Raw genomic sequence first — 17,888 nt, forward strand, 5'->3', positions numbered from 1 at the left:
CATCGACTTCAGGAAGCGTAGTGGAGAACATGCCCCCGTCTACATCAGTGGGATGAAGTAGAAAAGGTCGAGAGCTTCAAGTTTTTAGATGTCCAGATCACCAACAACCTGTCCTGGTCCCTCCTCATCGACGCTATAGTTAAGAAAGCCCATTAATGCCTCTACTTTCTCAGAAGACTAAGGAAATTTGGCATATCAGCTACGACTCCCACCAACGTTTATAGATGCACCATCGAAAGCATTCTTTCTGGTTGTATCACAGCTTGGTATGGCTCCTGCTCTGTCCAAGACCACAAGAAACTACAAAGAGTTGTGAATGTAGCCCAGTCCACCACCCAAACCAGCCTCCCATCCATTGACTCTGTCTACAATTCCTGCTGTTTCAGAAAAGCAGCCAGCAGAATCAAGGATCTCACGCACCCCGGACATACACTCTTCCACCCTCTTCTGTCGGGAAAAAGATACAAAAGTCTGACGACACGTACCAGTCGACTCAAGAACAGCTTCTTCCCTGCTGCTGTCAAGACAATTCAATGGACCTACCTCGCATTAAGTTGATATTTCGCTACACCCTGGCTATGACTGTAACACTACATTCTGCACTCCTTTACTTCTCTATGAATGGTATGCTTTGTCTCGAAAGAACGAAGAAACAATACATATCAAATCAATAGATTCAAGAACAGCTATTTTCTCGCTGACTCCAGACTTTTGAACGGATCTCTCTGATACCAAACTGATCTTCTCTGCGCCTTCTCTGTAGATGTAACACTACATTCTGCACTCTGTTGCACTCCCCTGATGTACCTTTATACGGTATAATTTGTATGGATAGCATCCAAAACAATACTTTTCACTGTATCTCGGCACGTGACAATTGTGACGCTATCGGGACTATAAGAAATATATTTTAATCAAGTTGCTTTGCAGTTTTTTTCAAGCAGCTCTGAGCATTATATTTTGGCACCGTAATATCTTCAGCCGGTGTCCTCTAACTGTTACTGAAGCAATATAATGGACGTCATGTTTATTTTTAATCTGGCCTAATGCAGCATCCTGGGGTTTTGTGATCCTTTTGGAATTGCTGGGTGGAGCATGATTGACAGATGCCTGGGGACAGGGTTTTTCCACAGAAAAGTCCAAGGTTTTTTCTCATATGCTGTTTGGGCTTGAGACAGAAAGCACTGTCTCTTGTTTTCCCCTCTCTCGAGTTGGAAATTCTGCTGTCAGTGAGTTGCTGTTAGAAGCAGACAATATTTCTGTCATTCTCCCCGTGTCTGTGTGGGTTTCCACCAGGTGCTCTGGTTTCCTCCCACACTCCAAAGATGTGCGGGTTAGGTGAATTGGCCATGATAAATTGACCCTAGTATCAGAGGGATTAAATATAAGGAGTTACGGGAATAGGGTCTGGGTGGGATTGTGATTGGTGCAGACTCGATGGGCCAAATGGCCTCCTTCTGCACTGTAGGGATTCTGTGATTCTCTCTCTCTCTTTTCAGAGGCTTTTTAGAAAGTTCTAGGACTGTGAAGCCTCAGAGTTTTACTCCAACAGTGAAAAATTCATAGCAGGTGTTAAAAAGCTGCAAAATGTAGCATCACGTGAGCATACTTGCTTTTCGTGCTTAGAAAGGGTGTATGTTTGTGGGGGGTGTTTGACTTGGAACATCATCGGTAGCCAGCTGTTAAGGTTTATACTGTGTTGTGTATAATTCTTGTAATTGGTAAAAATTATGCTAATTCCTTTTATTATATTTTAACTGTGTTCATAAATAAACTTCCATTTGAGAAAAGCTTCCCAGTGGGTCACTTGAATCATACCTGGAGTGAAACACCTTATGCTGACTTGTACCAAATTCAAAGATAAAAACTTAAGGTCAAGGCTAACTTCATAAAACACCTTGGAGTTTCTGGCCTCTCAACGCAATAATAAAATTAATCACTGCTGAGTGCCCAGCAGGGCGACTTGTGGCCAGAAGCAGCATCATGGCTGAGTCCTGCAGAGCGGCTGCTGCAACACCAGAGGGAGCACTTGCTGCACATGCGCAGATGTCACCGACAGCGCCGCCCCCGGTAACTGCTAAAATTGCAGGCTCCAGCTCCAAAGCGAAACAAGGACAAAGAGAGGGAGCCGCCGGCCTCCGCTTTCCAGCCGCCCCCACCGCCATTGCCCTCGCTGTCTGTGTCTGCCCCGGGCCCTCAACATTTTGCCCCCGCCTCCATTCCCCTCGCTCTCAGCGTTGACGCACTTCCGGCGGCGGCCGTTCAGGGATACCGGACGATGACGTCTGTAGTGGGCGACGCCGCGCATGCGCCGACAGGCGGAGTGGAGCTGACTTCTTGGTTTCAATGACTGTGATGCCCCACGCAGTCAAATAGCTGCTTTCATCTCTTTGAAAACCCACCCACCTGTCAATACTGACCGCTTGGGTGAGGGTTCACAATGAAACCAAGCCCCAAACTAAAGAATACTCTTCAAAAAGAGTAAAAAGCAAGGGTTTTGCTGATATGAAGTTTTTCAATGTTTTCTTTTCACTCTGGTAACTCAATGAACGATTATTACAACATATTCAATAAACATTGCATCATGGTATTGTGTAATTATCTAATATATTCTCAAGATAATTGGGTATTTATGACCCGACTTGTTATACAGACGGTGCTTTGTCAAAGCTAAAAGGCAGAGAAAGTGGGAGGTATTTATACTGCAGAGTGAGGGAATGAAAGATGAGTTATAGCCACAGAAACCAGGGGAAAGGCAGCCCATAGAGAGAATAAAGGGTGTGAATGGCCAAACGGCAGAAAAGCTGAAATCAGAGGGTAAGTTGTGACAGACCCTGACACACGACCCAAGTGCGGCTGACCATGGGCTGCCGACCATACTACACTTGATCTTAGCCAAAAGGCCGAGAAGCATTTTGGAAGAAATTTTTTTTAAAATACTTTTCCAATTCAATCAAATCAAATCCAATTCAGAGTCTCAACAAGTTGAAATATCTGCATCAAACCCGTCTATTTCTTTAAGTATTTTGTAGGTTTCAATGAGCTCACCTCTCATTCTTCAAAACTCCAGAGAATACAGGCCCAGTTTGCCCAATCTCTCTTCATAAGACAGTCCCGCCATTCCCGGAACTAGTCTGGTGAACCTTCATTGCACTCCCTCTGTGGCAATAATATCCTTTCTGAGTGAGGGGACCAAAACTGCACTCAGTACTCCACATGTGGTCTAACCAAGCTCCAATACAATTGAAGCAAGACCACACTACTCCTGTACACAAATCCTCTTGTGAAAAAGGCTAATATTCTATTAGCACACTGCACATCTGTTCCTTCTACTAAAGTGGATTACCTTACACTTTTCCATAGTATATTTCATCTGCCATGTTCTTGTCTGTCCAAATCCTCCTGTAACTGTTTTACATCTTCCTCACAACACACATTCCTGCCAAGCTTTGTATCATCTGTGAACGTGGAAATTTTTAAAAATACTTTTCCAATTCAATCAAATCAAATCAAGTCCAATTCAGAGTCTCAACAAGTTGAGACATTTCCGATCCAGGCTGACAAGACAGGGCAAGCGACCAAATTGCCCTGTCCTGGGCCTGATCATGATGTGGAGATGCCGGCGTTGGACTGGGGTATACACAGTAAGAAGTTTAACAACACCAGGTTAAAGTCCAACAGGTTTATTTGGTAGCAAAAGCCACACAAGCTTTCGGAGCTCCAAGCCCCTTCTTCAGGTGAGGGCTTGATCTACATGAGCCAAGCTGATTGGAGGAGCAAAGCAACACCTCCTCCAAGACTTGAGCTGATTTGCATCTTAGCCAAAAGGCCGAGATACCGCTTTTAAAAATTGCTTTATATGAAACATATGAAGCTTCAATGTAACCTAATGACCTCAACCAAGCGCAGCATCCAATCCATAAGTGAACGTGGAAATATTACATTTGGTTCCCACATCCAAATCATTGATATATATTGTGAACAGCTGGAGCCCTAGTACTGATCCCTGCGGTACCCCATTCGCCACAGCCTGCCCATGCAAGAATGACTTGTTTATTCCTACTCTCTCTTTTCTGCCTGTTAGCCTATCCTCACTCAATGCCAGTATCTTACCTCCTTTCCCATGTGCTTTTATTTTGCTAATCAGGTTCTGTGGGAGCTTTATCAAAAGCTTTCTGGAAATCCAAATATATTCAGTCCATTGACTCTCCTTTGTCAGATTTTTTAGTAAAATCTTCCAACAAGTTTGTCAAACATAATTTCCCATTTGTAAGTCGATGCTGACTATGCCCAATCAGATCATGATTATCCAAGTGTCTACCCATCACATCCTTTATATTAGATTCCAGCATTTTCCTGACTACTGATGTAAGTCTGGAATTCGCTGTTTTCTCTCTCCCTCCCTTCTTGAATAGTGAGGTGACATTTGCTACCTTCCAATCTCCAGGAACCATTCCAGAATTTTGAAAGATGATTGTCAATCCAACCACTATCTCTATAGCAACTTCTTTCAACACTCTGGGATGCCTAATTCCAGTCCCGGGGACTTACAGCTTTCTGTCTGCCTTAAGTGGGGGACCCTTATTTTGTATCAATGTCCCCTGATACTATTCGGGAAGGTAGGGTGTGGGGGTGGAACTACTTCAACACTGACCTTCCAGTTAGCTGTGCAATCTGAATTCTTCGTACATGCAAATTTTCAAGTTCTCGTTGTTTCTGACATACACGTGTCTAAAGCAGGCCAGCTATTTTCTTTAGTTTTGTCAGGTGAGTTGAGAGGAATGTTTGTCCTTGGACTGATGGCATTTGTCTAAAACAGGACAATGAGATGGTCTGGAACTTTGTGAAATCAACAGCAAATTAACAGGAACAGAGCAAAATGGATTTTTGTTGCCCAGTCTGAGTCCTATTGGTCAGGCCAGCTGAAATGGATCATCCAATGCAGTTAGACACCAAACAACCCAAACTGGTACAACAGGAACCAGAACAAACCAGTATATCAGGCCTTCAGTAAGGATAAACATTCCAATGCAAGTCACAAAGATAGATGCAGAAGCACATAGACATGAGCCAGGGAAGTTAACATTAACCAAAAGCTTTGACAAGCTCTGTGTTTTAAGGAGGGTCGTACAGGGGGATGGGAGTTGAAAGTAGGATTGGATTAGGGGTGGAATTCCATAGCAGGAAGCCTGGGAGACTGGCTGCTGATGGTCAGATGCTGGGAGAGTGCCAGAAGAACAGAGAATTGGGGGTGAGGGTTTGGTATCACTGTAGAGATTGGAAGGAGCAAGGACATGAAAAGAATTAAGTACAAGGATGGGAAGGAATTAGGAATTAGCCATATAATTTCATAAAATTATAGCATGATACCGTTACAAAGCCTGCTGACCCTAATAATATGCTGCCAGGACCATAATATGTTTGGTATGGGCAACAGGATGGAATCAGGAAGCCTGAATTTTAACCTCAAATGGTTCAAAGATGGGAAGGAGGAGGGATCAGTTTTGGGGATTGCCTTTTGCCGATCGAGGGGCGACCCAGTCGGCCTCATTAATCAGATCTGCAGAGTTTTATTCCAGTGTGACCGCTTGGTGTGTTGTAGGATAGCTTCATGCCAGTGCAGTTTCTGCCAATGCATGTCGTCTATCCCCACCCTTACCCTCCTTCTACTATACTCCTTCTACACCCCTGACTGTGTGGCCAAATTCCCCTCCAACTCGATTTTCAAGTTTACTGATGACACCACCATAATGGGTCGGATCTGAAACAATGATGAGACAGAGTACAGGAAAGAGATAGAGAATCTGGTGTGGCAACAATAATCTCTCCCTCAATGTCAACAAAATGAAGGAGATTGTCATCAACTTCAGGAAGCGTAGTGGAGAACATGCCCCTGTCTACATCAATGGGGATGAAGCAGAAATGATCGAAAGCTTCACGTTTTTAGGTGTCCAGATCACCAACAACCAGTCCTGGTCCCCCCATGCCGACACTATAGTTAAGAAAGTCCACCAACGCCTCTACTTTCTGAGAAGACCAAGGAAATTTGGCATGTCAGTTATGACTCTCTCCAACTTTTACAGATGCACCATAGAAAGCATTCTTTCTGGTTGTATCACAGCTTGGTATGGCTCCTGCTTTGCCCAAGACCGCAAGGAACTACAAAAGGTCGTGAATCTAGCCCAATCCATCACGCAAACCAGTCTCCCGTCCATTGACTCTGTCTACACTTCCCACTAACTCGGCAAAGCAGCTAGCATAATCAAGGACCCCATGCACCCCGGACATTCTCTCTTCCACCTTCTTCCGTCGGGAAAAAGATACAAATTCTGAGGTCATTTACCAACTGACTCAAGAACAGCTTCTTTCCTGCTGCCATCAGACTTTTGAATGGACCTACCTTGCATTAAATTGATCTTTCTCTAGCTGTGACTGTAACACTACATTCTGCACTCTCTCGTTTCCTTCTCTATGAATGGTATGCTTTGTCTGTATAGCACGCAAGAAACAGTACTTTTCACTGTATACTAATACATGTGACAATAATAAATCAAATCAAATCATATTACTCAGGTCACTGTTTCTATAACTAAATACATTAAATATTGAGATGATATTTTATATTTCTGGCTCAGATAAATATAAAAATCCATTCTAAAATCGGGGTCACGTGCTGAACTTGCTGTGTTGACATAATTCAGTGTAAGTTGGTGAACTTGCTTAAAAACAAGCTTTAAACTGATGTGGTTGGGTGTGACTGTGGGTTAAATGTGAGTGTCTGTTGAATGGGGGGGGGGGCGGGGTAATGGCAGGTGGGGTAAGAACATTCGGTTGAGGAAACATTGGCACAGAAGGTTACACATCTGAACAGATGCGACAGAGAGAGAAACTGAGAGAATGGAAGCATCCTTACAAGGAGTGGGAGGTGAGGAAGTGCGCTCAATGTCAGTCTGAGAGTCAGTTTATCCATCCACCTTAGGCAGTCCCACAGGATCAAGCATGACATGCATTCACTCTGGTTTGATGGGTTCTAAGATGGCGATTACACCCAGTGTGTGACCTGCAGACTCTGCCATGCGCAGGACAGGTGGCATCTAAACCATGACCAAGTTCCGAAGAGAGCAGTGGGTCTGGTGTCTGGCAGTAGAATGACATGTCCTGCCCAGTGAAGCTGTTCTGTCTGTTTAGCATTGCAATACTGGGCACATTGTTGTTGTTGGGCCACTTTTCTTCACATTGGATTTGGAGGATCTCCACTGGAGGTATTTCTCCAGTGCTTCTAGGTGACTGTAGATTGTCCACGTTATTGGGGCAGGGAGGTCACTGCACCTAGTAAACAATGGTTTGAGACCCTGGTCCCCAAATACATTTTTACTGGGTGGGTTTACAGTGAATATTGGTCAATGCTCCCTTGGTTAAACACTGATAGATCTCAAACTCCTCCTTGTTCTGATAAATGGTCAGTGACCTTAAAAAAAGAGGTGAAGTGAGAGTTGCTGCCCCCCCCCCCGCCACATCAGGGGGACGGGTCTGACATCAAGGGGGAGACAGTGGCACAGTGGTATTGTCACTGGACTAGTAATCCAGAGACCCAGGCTAATGCTCTGGGGACCAGGGTACGAATCACAATGCAGCAGATGATGAAATTTGAATTGAAATTTAAAATCCAGTGATCAGTACATCTGGGTGCTATAGTGTGTGAAGGGTTAATATTCATTATGCTAATACTAACATACATCATCACGTATTACGGAAACCCGGAGATGGTTCTGGAAGGAGCGATGTGCTAATGGAAGCTTGTACACAATTGTGAATAGTAACAAATATTTGGACGTTTTTGATGCCTTGTTTCCAGCAATCTGTGTTAAACACATCCTGGGTCCCTTTCTGATCTCATGGGTTTGGAGGTTGCTGTCTGAGGAGCCTTGCTGAGTTGCTACAATGCATCTTGTAGCTGGTATGTACACAATGTGGCACATTAACTCTGTTTCTCTCTCCACATATATTAGCTGCTGTCTATTACCCAGTTTTTATTTTCTGTCTGTGGTGATTTTATGTCATGTTGTTGGGAGTCTGTCCGATATTTCACAGAGACTGTAATCTACATTGAAAATAACGCACCCGCTTTAAAAGAAAACGTGGACAGAATCAGAAATAAACGCACCCTAACTAGCGGAGAGAGTAGAAGTTGCATTCCACCCAACCTTGTGACAATGAAATCACCATGGAGAATTTCCAATACACGCAACAGATTGAAATGTTTGTATGAATCACCAAAGTGACGCATTCTGGAACCGCCCAGTTTGATTGTAGTTATATAATAACAACAATCGCTCACTCTCAACATTGGGTAAATTAGAGCGGAGAGAGGTGGTGAGCTGAGTTACAGGTGGCGGCTGTCCGATGAATGAATTGATCTGTTGCAGATTAAATATTATGAAAAGTGATCAAAGTATTTTGACAAACCTGCTTGCTGCTTTTCTCGTGACTGGATTCAGTTCAACTCTTGGTAAGACTTTCAATTAAAGTGTTCTCAGACGTATATTTTAGTAAATAATCTACACAGTTTAAACTGTCTTTTTCACCAGGTTAGCTATTGGGCCCAAAGCAAGTATATTTTTATTTGTAATGTCTGGTAATTTTGGTGGGTATTTCCTACAAATATTTTTCTCCACGTAGTGGAAAAGTACCAAAATATTTTGAGAACAAACAGCCTGGTATGTGTTTACTGAAAGAGCCTGGCATTTTCTGTGCTTTTTACTGATTTTATGTTGTGGTTAAATTTTGAGGAGAGAGTGGCTTCTGTTGGGGAGAATTTGTGGAATAAAACAGTCAACATTTCGGGTCGAGTGACCTTTCATCAGAACTCTGACCAAAGGCACGCAAGCTGAAAGTAGATGCAGTCTGACTTGCTGAGCTTTTCCAGCATCTTTTTATTTTATTTTCTATTTTCAATCTAATCAGTTTAGAGCACTTCTAACATTTTCCCTCCTCAAATGATCTTAGTCAGCCTGTGGGGCTCTTGAAGGCACAGTGGTTAGCACTGCTGCCTCATAGCGCCAGGGACACAGGTTCAATTCCTGGCTTGGGTCACTGTCAGTGTGGAGTCTGCACATTCTCCCCGTGTCTGCGTGGGTTTCCTCCGGGTGCTCCGGTTTCCTCCCACAGTCCGAAAGACGTGCTGGTCAGGTGCACTGGCCATAGTAAATTCTCCCTCAGTGTACCCGAGCAGGTGCTGGAGTGTGGCGACTAGGGGATTTTCACAGTAACTTCATTGCAGTGTTAATGTAAACCTACTTGTGACTAATGAAAAATAAACTTTAAAAAAGAGATTGCCAAATTTGGGGCAGCTTTATATTCTGTGTTCATGGCCAGTGGGATCTGGAGGGAAACTGTTCAAACTCTCCATGTGGCTTCAATTCATAGAACATTCTCAACTTGGATTGGTTCATCCCTGGATCCCAGAGTTGAAAGACCAGTATTTAACCAACTATCCAGTCCAATCCCCCTGTACCAGGCATTTCAATCTTTTCTGTTCCCTTCAATGATGTTAGTACTTTCATGGTTATTCAGCAAATATTTATTATATTGATTTTATGTTTGGGCTTTTGGTACCCTCGATGTCACACGTGTTGAAGTTATTTATCTGCTTCTTGTCCTCTCTCAGCATTCCATGTTTTATTTTAATATTCCCATCAATTTTCAAACTTTCTGTGCTCCCTCAGTAAGTCTTTGGTGGACAGAGACCCTGGTTTGACACCAGGCACACACACAAGGAGATACTAGACTTGTTGCATAGTCTGTGCTGAACAAACTAATTTAAATTGGGGCCCGACTGAATTGGACTGCAAGGGAACAGGGAGCCTGGTGTTCACTGGCTACAGTACATAGAACATAGAACATTACAGCGCAGAACAGGCCCTTCGGCCCACGATGTTGCACCGACCAGTTAAAAAAAAAACTGTGACCCTCCAACCTAAACCAATTTCTTTTCGTCCATGAACCTATCTACGGATCTCTTAAACGCCCCCAAACTAGGCGCATTTACTACTGATGCTGGCAGGGCATTCCAATCCCTCACCACCCTCTGGGTAAAGAACCTACCCCTGACATCGGTTCTATAACTACCCCCCCTCAATTTAAAGCCATGCCCCCTCGTGCTGGATTTCTCCATCAGAGGAAAAAGGCTATCACTATCCACCCTATCTAAACCTCTAATCATCTTATATGTTTCAATAAGATCATCTTATATGTCTCAATAGGTTTAAAAAGATGGAGTTTGGGTCCTGTCCTGATTGCTGGGCAATGACCCTGACCAGTTCAGTATCTCAGTTCCTGTAAGGTTCAGGTGAGCTCGTTCAGTGAGTGGGTGAGACAATGTATCAGGAAATATCAACCCATCAGGAGAAGGGGAGAAAATAAGAGAGAAGGCAGAGAAATAATTTGCAGATTTTTTTTCTTGGTATGTGTTCAAGGTTAAATATGCTCAGATTAACTGTCGTTAAACAGACCTTTGCAATAAATCTCCTCCATTCTGTTACTAATTTATTTATTTTTCTTCACAGCTGAATTTCGGGTTTATACCTCAGAGACACCAGTGACTGCTATCTACGGCCAGTATACAGTGCTGAGATGTAGCTTTACAGTTCAGGATAAATCATCACTGGACGGATTGGTCATCAGTTGGCAACGAGTCGAAACAGAGGAAGTTGTTTCCAGTTATTATTATGGAAAAGAGCAACTGAGTCACCAAAGCCCTCGTTATTCGGGGAGGACAAGCTTATTCCTGGAGGAATTAAAACACGGGAATGCCTCAATGAAGCTGGAAGGAGTGAGAGCAGAGGATGCTGGACAATACAAGTGCTTTGTCAGTAATATAGAGGGAAGTGACCAGGACGCACTGTCACTAATATTTGCCGGTACTTATTTCTTTTTTTTTTCTCAGTGCTGTATATCAAAATCATACTTCTTGGCCACTTGCAATGATCCAGTGAATCTAACTGAGTGTCTAAAGCAAGCAGTACAGACCAGGTGGATTGTCAAAGGGTGCTGGTTTAACTCCTCTCTACTCCCAACAGTGCCAGTGGGGTAGTGGCTGACCTTGCCACATCTCCGTTAAGGTGGAAACTCCTATTGGCTGTTCACCTAACCAATTGGATATTAAGCTGATGTATCATAGGTGAATATTGAGAGTTGTGTATATGAATGATGATGATTTAAACTATTGAACATGACACTGTTTACCTCAGCAAAGCTTCAAACTGCTATAGGGGCAAGGGGATAAAGGGAGGGAAAAATATCAGGAATGGAAGGGGTAAACACGTGCTTCAATTTGTGTTCTAAATCTCATGACAGAATTTCAGTGAAATGTGATGAATTTTGTAGATTTAATGATCAGATCCTATTTGCTAAAACTCATTTACATTTTCCCATCTGCTAGATTGATCAAATTGAGTTCAGAAGCTGCCAGTTCTGGCTGGGAAGATGGTAATCCAGAGTCACGGGAGTAGTTGTGAAATCACAAGTCGATATTTGTGCCCATCAGTCTGAATTGTAACTGAGTAACATTAAGAAACAGTACACTCAGCCAGCCACTCAGAGACTCTCTTTATTTTCAAGAAGAGTGACCTATTGCGTTACATGCAGCCCGGGCAGCAGTTATGGGTCATTTCTTCTGCTGGGGTGCTGTCACCATATGAAAACTCAGTTTCAATTGAACAAGAGTAGCTGTTTTTAACCCTGTTCGGCTATATCTTAATGGCCCATCAGTGGCAATCTAAACTGCTGAACAGTATTCTACTCAATACTGAATCTCGCTCTAACATCACCCTGCTGGATATTATAGTAATTTACATGTTATATCTACATTATTAATTAAAGATTTAAATATCTTTACAAATTGATCACTAACAGTTATAACTGCTACTGGTCTGTTTGTACTCTGACTTGTCATTTGAACATTTAAAGTTTTTAATTGCATTCAATTACAGTAACTAACAGGGGGGGGACCCCTAGTTGGCATAACTTTGTTTATTTCTTGTTTCTGACGACTTGTCTGCATTTACTCTGCAGCATTTTACAAGGAACCTGACTTTTCTATTCAACTAAGACCTTCTGGGACAGTGTTCAAATTTGAATCCCAAGGTTATCCCGAAGCTTCTGTTTCCTGGTACAATGAAGAAAACAAGGATATTTCTCCATTGTCTGAGACTTTATACCAGCAAAGTGGAGATGGTCTCTATTCACTGCAGAGTATTCTGGAAGTCGGTGATGCCAATAAAAGTTCTAACTACACATTTAGATTAAGGAATGATGTGCTACACCAATCACTCACTCGAACATTTGGCCTTTCTAAAGGTAGGTTCATTTGTATATCCGACACACTCTATACTCTGAAGCTCATGTTGTCTTGAAATGCAATGCTGAATTACTACATCTTAGTGGAGAACAATGAATTGATGTCAAGTACAGGAAACCAGCTGGGTTTTATCAGTCTGTCCCCCCAGGTTTCTGCGAGTGGTGTGGGACAGTTTTGGTTGCTAAAAACAGAAGCAGCCCTTCTGTAAATTGATTCTCATTTCAACTTATTTCTGTTCCACAAATTGTTTCTGTATCAGAAGTCTAAACAGCTGCACAATTCTTTCTTCTAGATTTATTGATATTCATCAGCTTCCAAGATCATGAGCTTCTTGATTGTGACAAACATTTTTCTGCTTTTAAATACCTTTGACTCTGGACAATTGTGACGAGAATACTGCAGCTGTTTTTCCTCTTGTTATTGTCTCTCCATCGCTCTGGGACTCTCTCTCTCCTATCTCTTTCTCTCGTTTTTGCTACTTTGAATCCTCCCCCCTATATAAATTTCAGCCCTTCCAAAACTCCTATCCTTTATCCCATCCTGCTCTGGGACCCTATGGATGGCACAGTGGTTAGCACTGCTGCCTCACAGTGCCAGGGACCCGAGTTAAATTCTGGCCTTGGGTGTCTGTCTGTTTGGAGTTTGCAAATTCCCCCTGTGTCTGCATGGTTTTCCTCCTATGGTTCAAAGATGTGCAGGTTAGGTGGATGAACCGTGGTAAATGTGTGGAGGGGAGGGCCTGGGTGGGATGGTCTTGAGAGAGACAGTACAGACTCGATGGGATGAATGGCCTCTTTCTGTACTGTAGTGGTTCAATAATTCTATGAACTTTCACCCTGTGCTCACTGGCTGTCATCACCACAGTGCCTCAAATTTAAAATTCTCATTCTTGTTTCCAGTCCCTTTTTGTGGCCTTGTCCCTCTTTGTATCTGGAACCTTCCCTAACTCGACAACACTCCGAGAACTCTACTCCTAACTTGCTTAGTGCACTTCCCTACTTCTGGCTGCTCGTAAACTCCTTCCCTATCACCCCACTCTCTCTTTCCCCATCCCTCCTCCTTTAAACTTATTTCTGCCTTCCCCGCCAGTATTTCCCTTTGCAGATATCAGTGATAGAAGGTTGTGTGTTCATGTCCCCCTTCAGCACCAAATCTTGGTCGAGAGTCCGGTGGAGCTTGTTGTGCACATATTGCCTTCTGTTCTTCCTGCATTACAACAACGACCTGAATTTCAAGCACTTCACTGGTTGTAAAGTGCTTTGCAATCATGAATGACATATATAACTACAAGTCTTTTTTTTTCTTGCTGGTTATGCTGCTTTGGGGCGTTTTTCAATGTTAAAGGTGTTATATTCTGTTGACCTTTGTCCTGATTTAGGCTCTTATTACACTATCCAATGTAAAATAAATTATAAATTGGATTCTTAAAACTGATTATTCTTTCATTGTATTTTAATCTATGAACAAAGAAAATCAAGTTAATGCTGAAACCACCAACAGTTATTTTCCTTTTTCACAGAATTGGAAGCTTCTGAAGCACATACAAGAATTCGATGGTTACTTGCAGTGTCTCTTCTTGTCATTGAATTTCTCATCATTTTAATGCTGGTGACAATTGTGTGCAAGAAACTACCTCGTAAAATAATTGGAGAATTTCAAAATGGATTCTGCAATTCTTGATGGACCATTCAGGGAAATGTGTGATTACCTGTCCAAGCAGCCATGAATAAAGACGGAATTACTGCTTCTTAATGACATCCACATTTGGGTGGATTGGGAGAAATTTAACTTTAGATTCAATAAGTTTTGAAAATCGTTTTGTTTGTAAACAACTCGATGCGTTTCGTGCAGCGTGAGAAGCTTTTGGAAATATTCCTTTTTAAAATGAACTTGCATCACATCTCTTGCCTTCACCTGCTTAGGGCGGCACGGTGGCACAGTGGTTAGCACTGCTGACTCACAGCTCCAGGGACCTGGGTTCAATTCCCGGCTTGGGTCACTGTCTGTGTGGAGTTTGCAGGTTCTCCCCGTGTCTGCGTGGGTTTTCTCCGGGTGCTCCGGTCTCCTGGCACAGTCCAAAAGATGTGCGGATTAGTTGATTGGCCATGCTAAATTGCCCCTTAGTGTCCCGGGATGTGTAGGTTAGAGGGATTAGTGGGGTTACGGGGATAGGGCCTGGGTGGGATTGTTGTTGGAGCAGACTCGGTAAGCTGAATGACCTCCTTCTGCACTGTAGGGATTCTATGAAAACCATAAATTCCAGGTCTCTCTCTTTCTCCTCGCCCCCTTACTTAAACTCTATTTCTCTGACCAAGCTTTTGGCCACATTTCCTAATCTACTTACATGACTGTTTAAAATATGAGCAGAAAACCTTGGCGTATTTAACTCCGTTAAAAACACTATATAAGTCCACATTGTTACTGCACTTTATAATAATGTAACAAAGTAACATGTTAATGTTTCTGTTATTTTAGCACTCTGTATACCCTGTGTTTTTAGCTGAGCATCTCTCCAGATTTCTTTCCTGCTCTGCTGCCATAATTTTGGAATCCCTGTGTTCTTAAACAAAGCTGACTTTCTGCTGCTGTCATAGTGGCAAATTGGGGAAAATCCCCAAGGTATATCCTGGAAACTGAGTGGACGCACTGTGCAGAGAACTGACCCTCAATCAGTGGTTCCAGAATAACCAGATACAGCAACACAGGCTGATTTTTCTGTGTCAGTCAGAGACACGAAGGATGGTAACACGGTCATGTTGGCGTTATCAGCAGCAATTTCCAAAAGGGCTGCTCCAAGATGCTAATTTGTATAAAGGTGGGCTGGGAACGGCAGAGTACAGCTTTAAAAAATGCTGCGTTGTAACATTGCACAGAACTGACTTAAAATTCAAAAATGTTGATACTTGTTTCTGCACTTAAAACCATTTATAAGCTACAAACCTGCCAGTGTTATGAACCCTGTTCAGACTAAAATAGTTTCTCCTTCCTGGCTCTCTGGAAGCATCACTGGAACCAATAAAAGGTGACCATGACCATGACCAAAAGTGACCATGACACCACACAACCCTGCCACAGCAACCTCTGCAAGACGTGCCGGATCATCGACACAGATGCCATCATCTCACGTGAGAACACCATCCACCAGGTACACGGTACATACTCTTGCAACTCGGCCAACGTTGTCTACCTGATACGCTGCAAGAAAGGATGTCCCGAGGCATGTACATTGGGGAAACTATGCAGACGCTGCGACAACGGATGAATGAACACCGCTCGACAATCACCAGGCAAGACTGTTCTCTTCCTGTTGGGGAGCACTTCAGCGGTCACGGGCATTCGGCCTCTTATATTCGGGTAAGCGTTCTCCAAGGCGGCCTTCGCGACACACGACGGCGCAGAGTCGCTGAGCAGAAACTGATAGCCAAGTTCCGCACACACGAGGACGGCCTCAACCGGGATATTGGGTTCATATCCCACTATTTGTAACCCCCACAGAGTTTCACTGGCTGTCTTGTCTGGAGACAATACACATCTTTTTAGCCTGTCTTGATGCTCTCTCCACTCATGTTGTTTTGTTTCTTAAAGACTTGATTAGTTGTAAGTATTCGCATTCCAACCATTATTCATGTAAATTGAGTTTGTGTCTTTATATGCTCTGTTTGTGAACAGAATTCCCAGTCACCTGAAGAAGGGGCTTGGAGCTCCGAAAGCTTGTGTGGCTTTTGCTACCAAATAAACCTGTTGGACTTTAACCTGGTGTTGTTAAACTTCTTACTGTGTTTACCCCAGTCCAACGCCGGCATCTCCACATCATGACCAATAAAAGGTCCATTTGATGGTGGGTTTGTTTCATTCTTGCCAATGCATAAGCTGCTCACTGAAAAGGTTCCAAATTGTTGGAATTCTCGACCGCAGAAGGTTCTGGATACTCAATGACTGAGTATATTGAAGACTGAGGTCACTGGATCTTCGGACAAAGGGAATTGAGGAATATGAGGATAGGGTGGGAAAGGAGTTGAGGTAAAAGATTGTCCTTGATTTTGTTGACTGCTGGGTTAAGGGGACCGATGGCCTCCTGCTCCTTTGTTCTTTAGTTAGTAACCTGAACACAGACAATGGAGAATAATATGGCTCAAAATAAATCACTAGCCTATTCTTGCAAAAGGTATCCTCAGCGGCCAAGTTACAGACTAGGAAAAGAGAGACTATATGAGGGGAGAAGGCAGGAACTGGTCATAGTCTGAAATCAATGGTATGCTCCAGCCACTCTACCATTAAAACTAGATTTATATGAAACAATTATTGATAACTTACTTTTATAGTGAAATGTTGCTTCTTAACTAAGTTCAGAGTATGATAGCCCCGACTTGATTGCCTGTATTCTGAAGGCATTTGACCAAACTGAAAAATAACATTTCTGTGCTTATAAAGTTTAATAAAAGAAAGCAAAAATGAATTAAAATTGACGGGTGTGTCTGTGGTGATTCCTGCTATGTATGATATATCTTCTCTGGCTTGGCATACTTTGCAAGTCAGTGGATTATGGGATTGCTGGATCCATGTTTTCTTTTTGCTCGACTGCTGAAACAATTCCTGATGTGGAGATGCCGGCGTTGGACTGGGGTAAACACAGTAAGAAGTTTAACAACACCAGGTTAAAGTCCAACAGGTTTATTTGGTAGCAAAAGCCACACAAGCTTTCGAGGCTCTGAGCCCCTTCTTCAGGTGAGTGGGAATTCTGTTCACAAACAGAACTTATAAGACACAGACTCAATTTACATGAATAATGGTTGGAATGCGAATACTTACAACTAATCCAGTCTTTAAGAAACAAAACAATGGGAGTGGAGAGAGCATCAAGACAGGCTAAAAAGATGTGTATTGTCTCCAGACAAGACAGCCAGTGAAACTCTGCAGTGAAACTCTGCAGAAAATCAGAATTTATGTCACACTATTTGTAACTCCCACAGTTGCGTGGACCTGCAGAGTTTCACTGGCTGTCTTGTCTGGAGACAATACACATCTTTTTAGCCTGTCTTGATGCTCTCTCCACTCCCATTGTTTTGTTTCTTAAAGACTGGATTAGTTGTAAGTATTCGCATTCCAACCATTATTCATGTAAATTGAGTCTGTGTCTTATAAGTTCTGTTTGTGAACAGAATTCCCACTCACCTGAAGAAGGGGCTCAGAGCCTCGAAAGCTTGTGTGGCTTTTGCTACCAAATAAACCTGTTGGACTTTAACCTGGTGTTGTTAAACTTCTTACTGAAACAATTCCTGACAGTTGCAATGTTAAGCACCTCCTGTGCCTTCAGATGTACCGATTGGCCTTGAGAGGTATCTGCACCAAAAACATAACAATTCACATTTTTGAAAAGCATTTCCCATTCATTCCCTTTGTCCTCTTAAAACTTTAGTTCCTAGAATTTCAATCCTAAAATAGAACAAAGTTAGCAGTTAAATTTGTCTCATGAAACAGCACAAAATATATCCAAGTTTATTGATGATACAAAGCGAGGTGGAAATGTAAA

General features: G+C 42.8%; 1 protein-coding gene across 2 annotated transcripts; it reads left to right on the forward strand.

Annotated features, from left to right (window-relative positions):
- The first annotated feature begins 7,736 nt into the window (after positions 1-7,736).
- LOC144509433 (CD276 antigen-like) lies at positions 7,737-16,439 on the forward strand. 2 transcript variants are annotated; one of them, XM_078238308.1, is made up of 4 exons: positions 7,737-7,957; positions 10,566-10,919; positions 12,073-12,357; positions 13,878-16,439. In XM_078238308.1, the coding sequence occupies exons 1-4, from the start codon at positions 7,942-7,944 to the stop codon at positions 14,036-14,038; spliced, it is 816 nt and encodes a 271-aa protein (XP_078094434.1). In that variant the 5' UTR covers positions 7,737-7,941; the 3' UTR covers positions 14,039-16,439. The 2 variants fall into 2 exon arrangements, with proteins under 2 accessions (XP_078094434.1, XP_078094433.1); XM_078238307.1 differs by lacking the exon at positions 7,737-7,957 and adding an exon at positions 8,342-8,509 and having other exon boundaries at positions 13,878-16,108.
- The last annotated feature ends 1,449 nt before the right edge of the window (positions 16,440-17,888 follow it).

The sequence above is a fragment of the Mustelus asterias genome, chromosome 21 (assembly GCF_964213995.1).
Source record: "Mustelus asterias chromosome 21, sMusAst1.hap1.1, whole genome shotgun sequence".
Taxonomy (NCBI): Eukaryota; Metazoa; Chordata; class Chondrichthyes; order Carcharhiniformes; family Triakidae; genus Mustelus; species Mustelus asterias.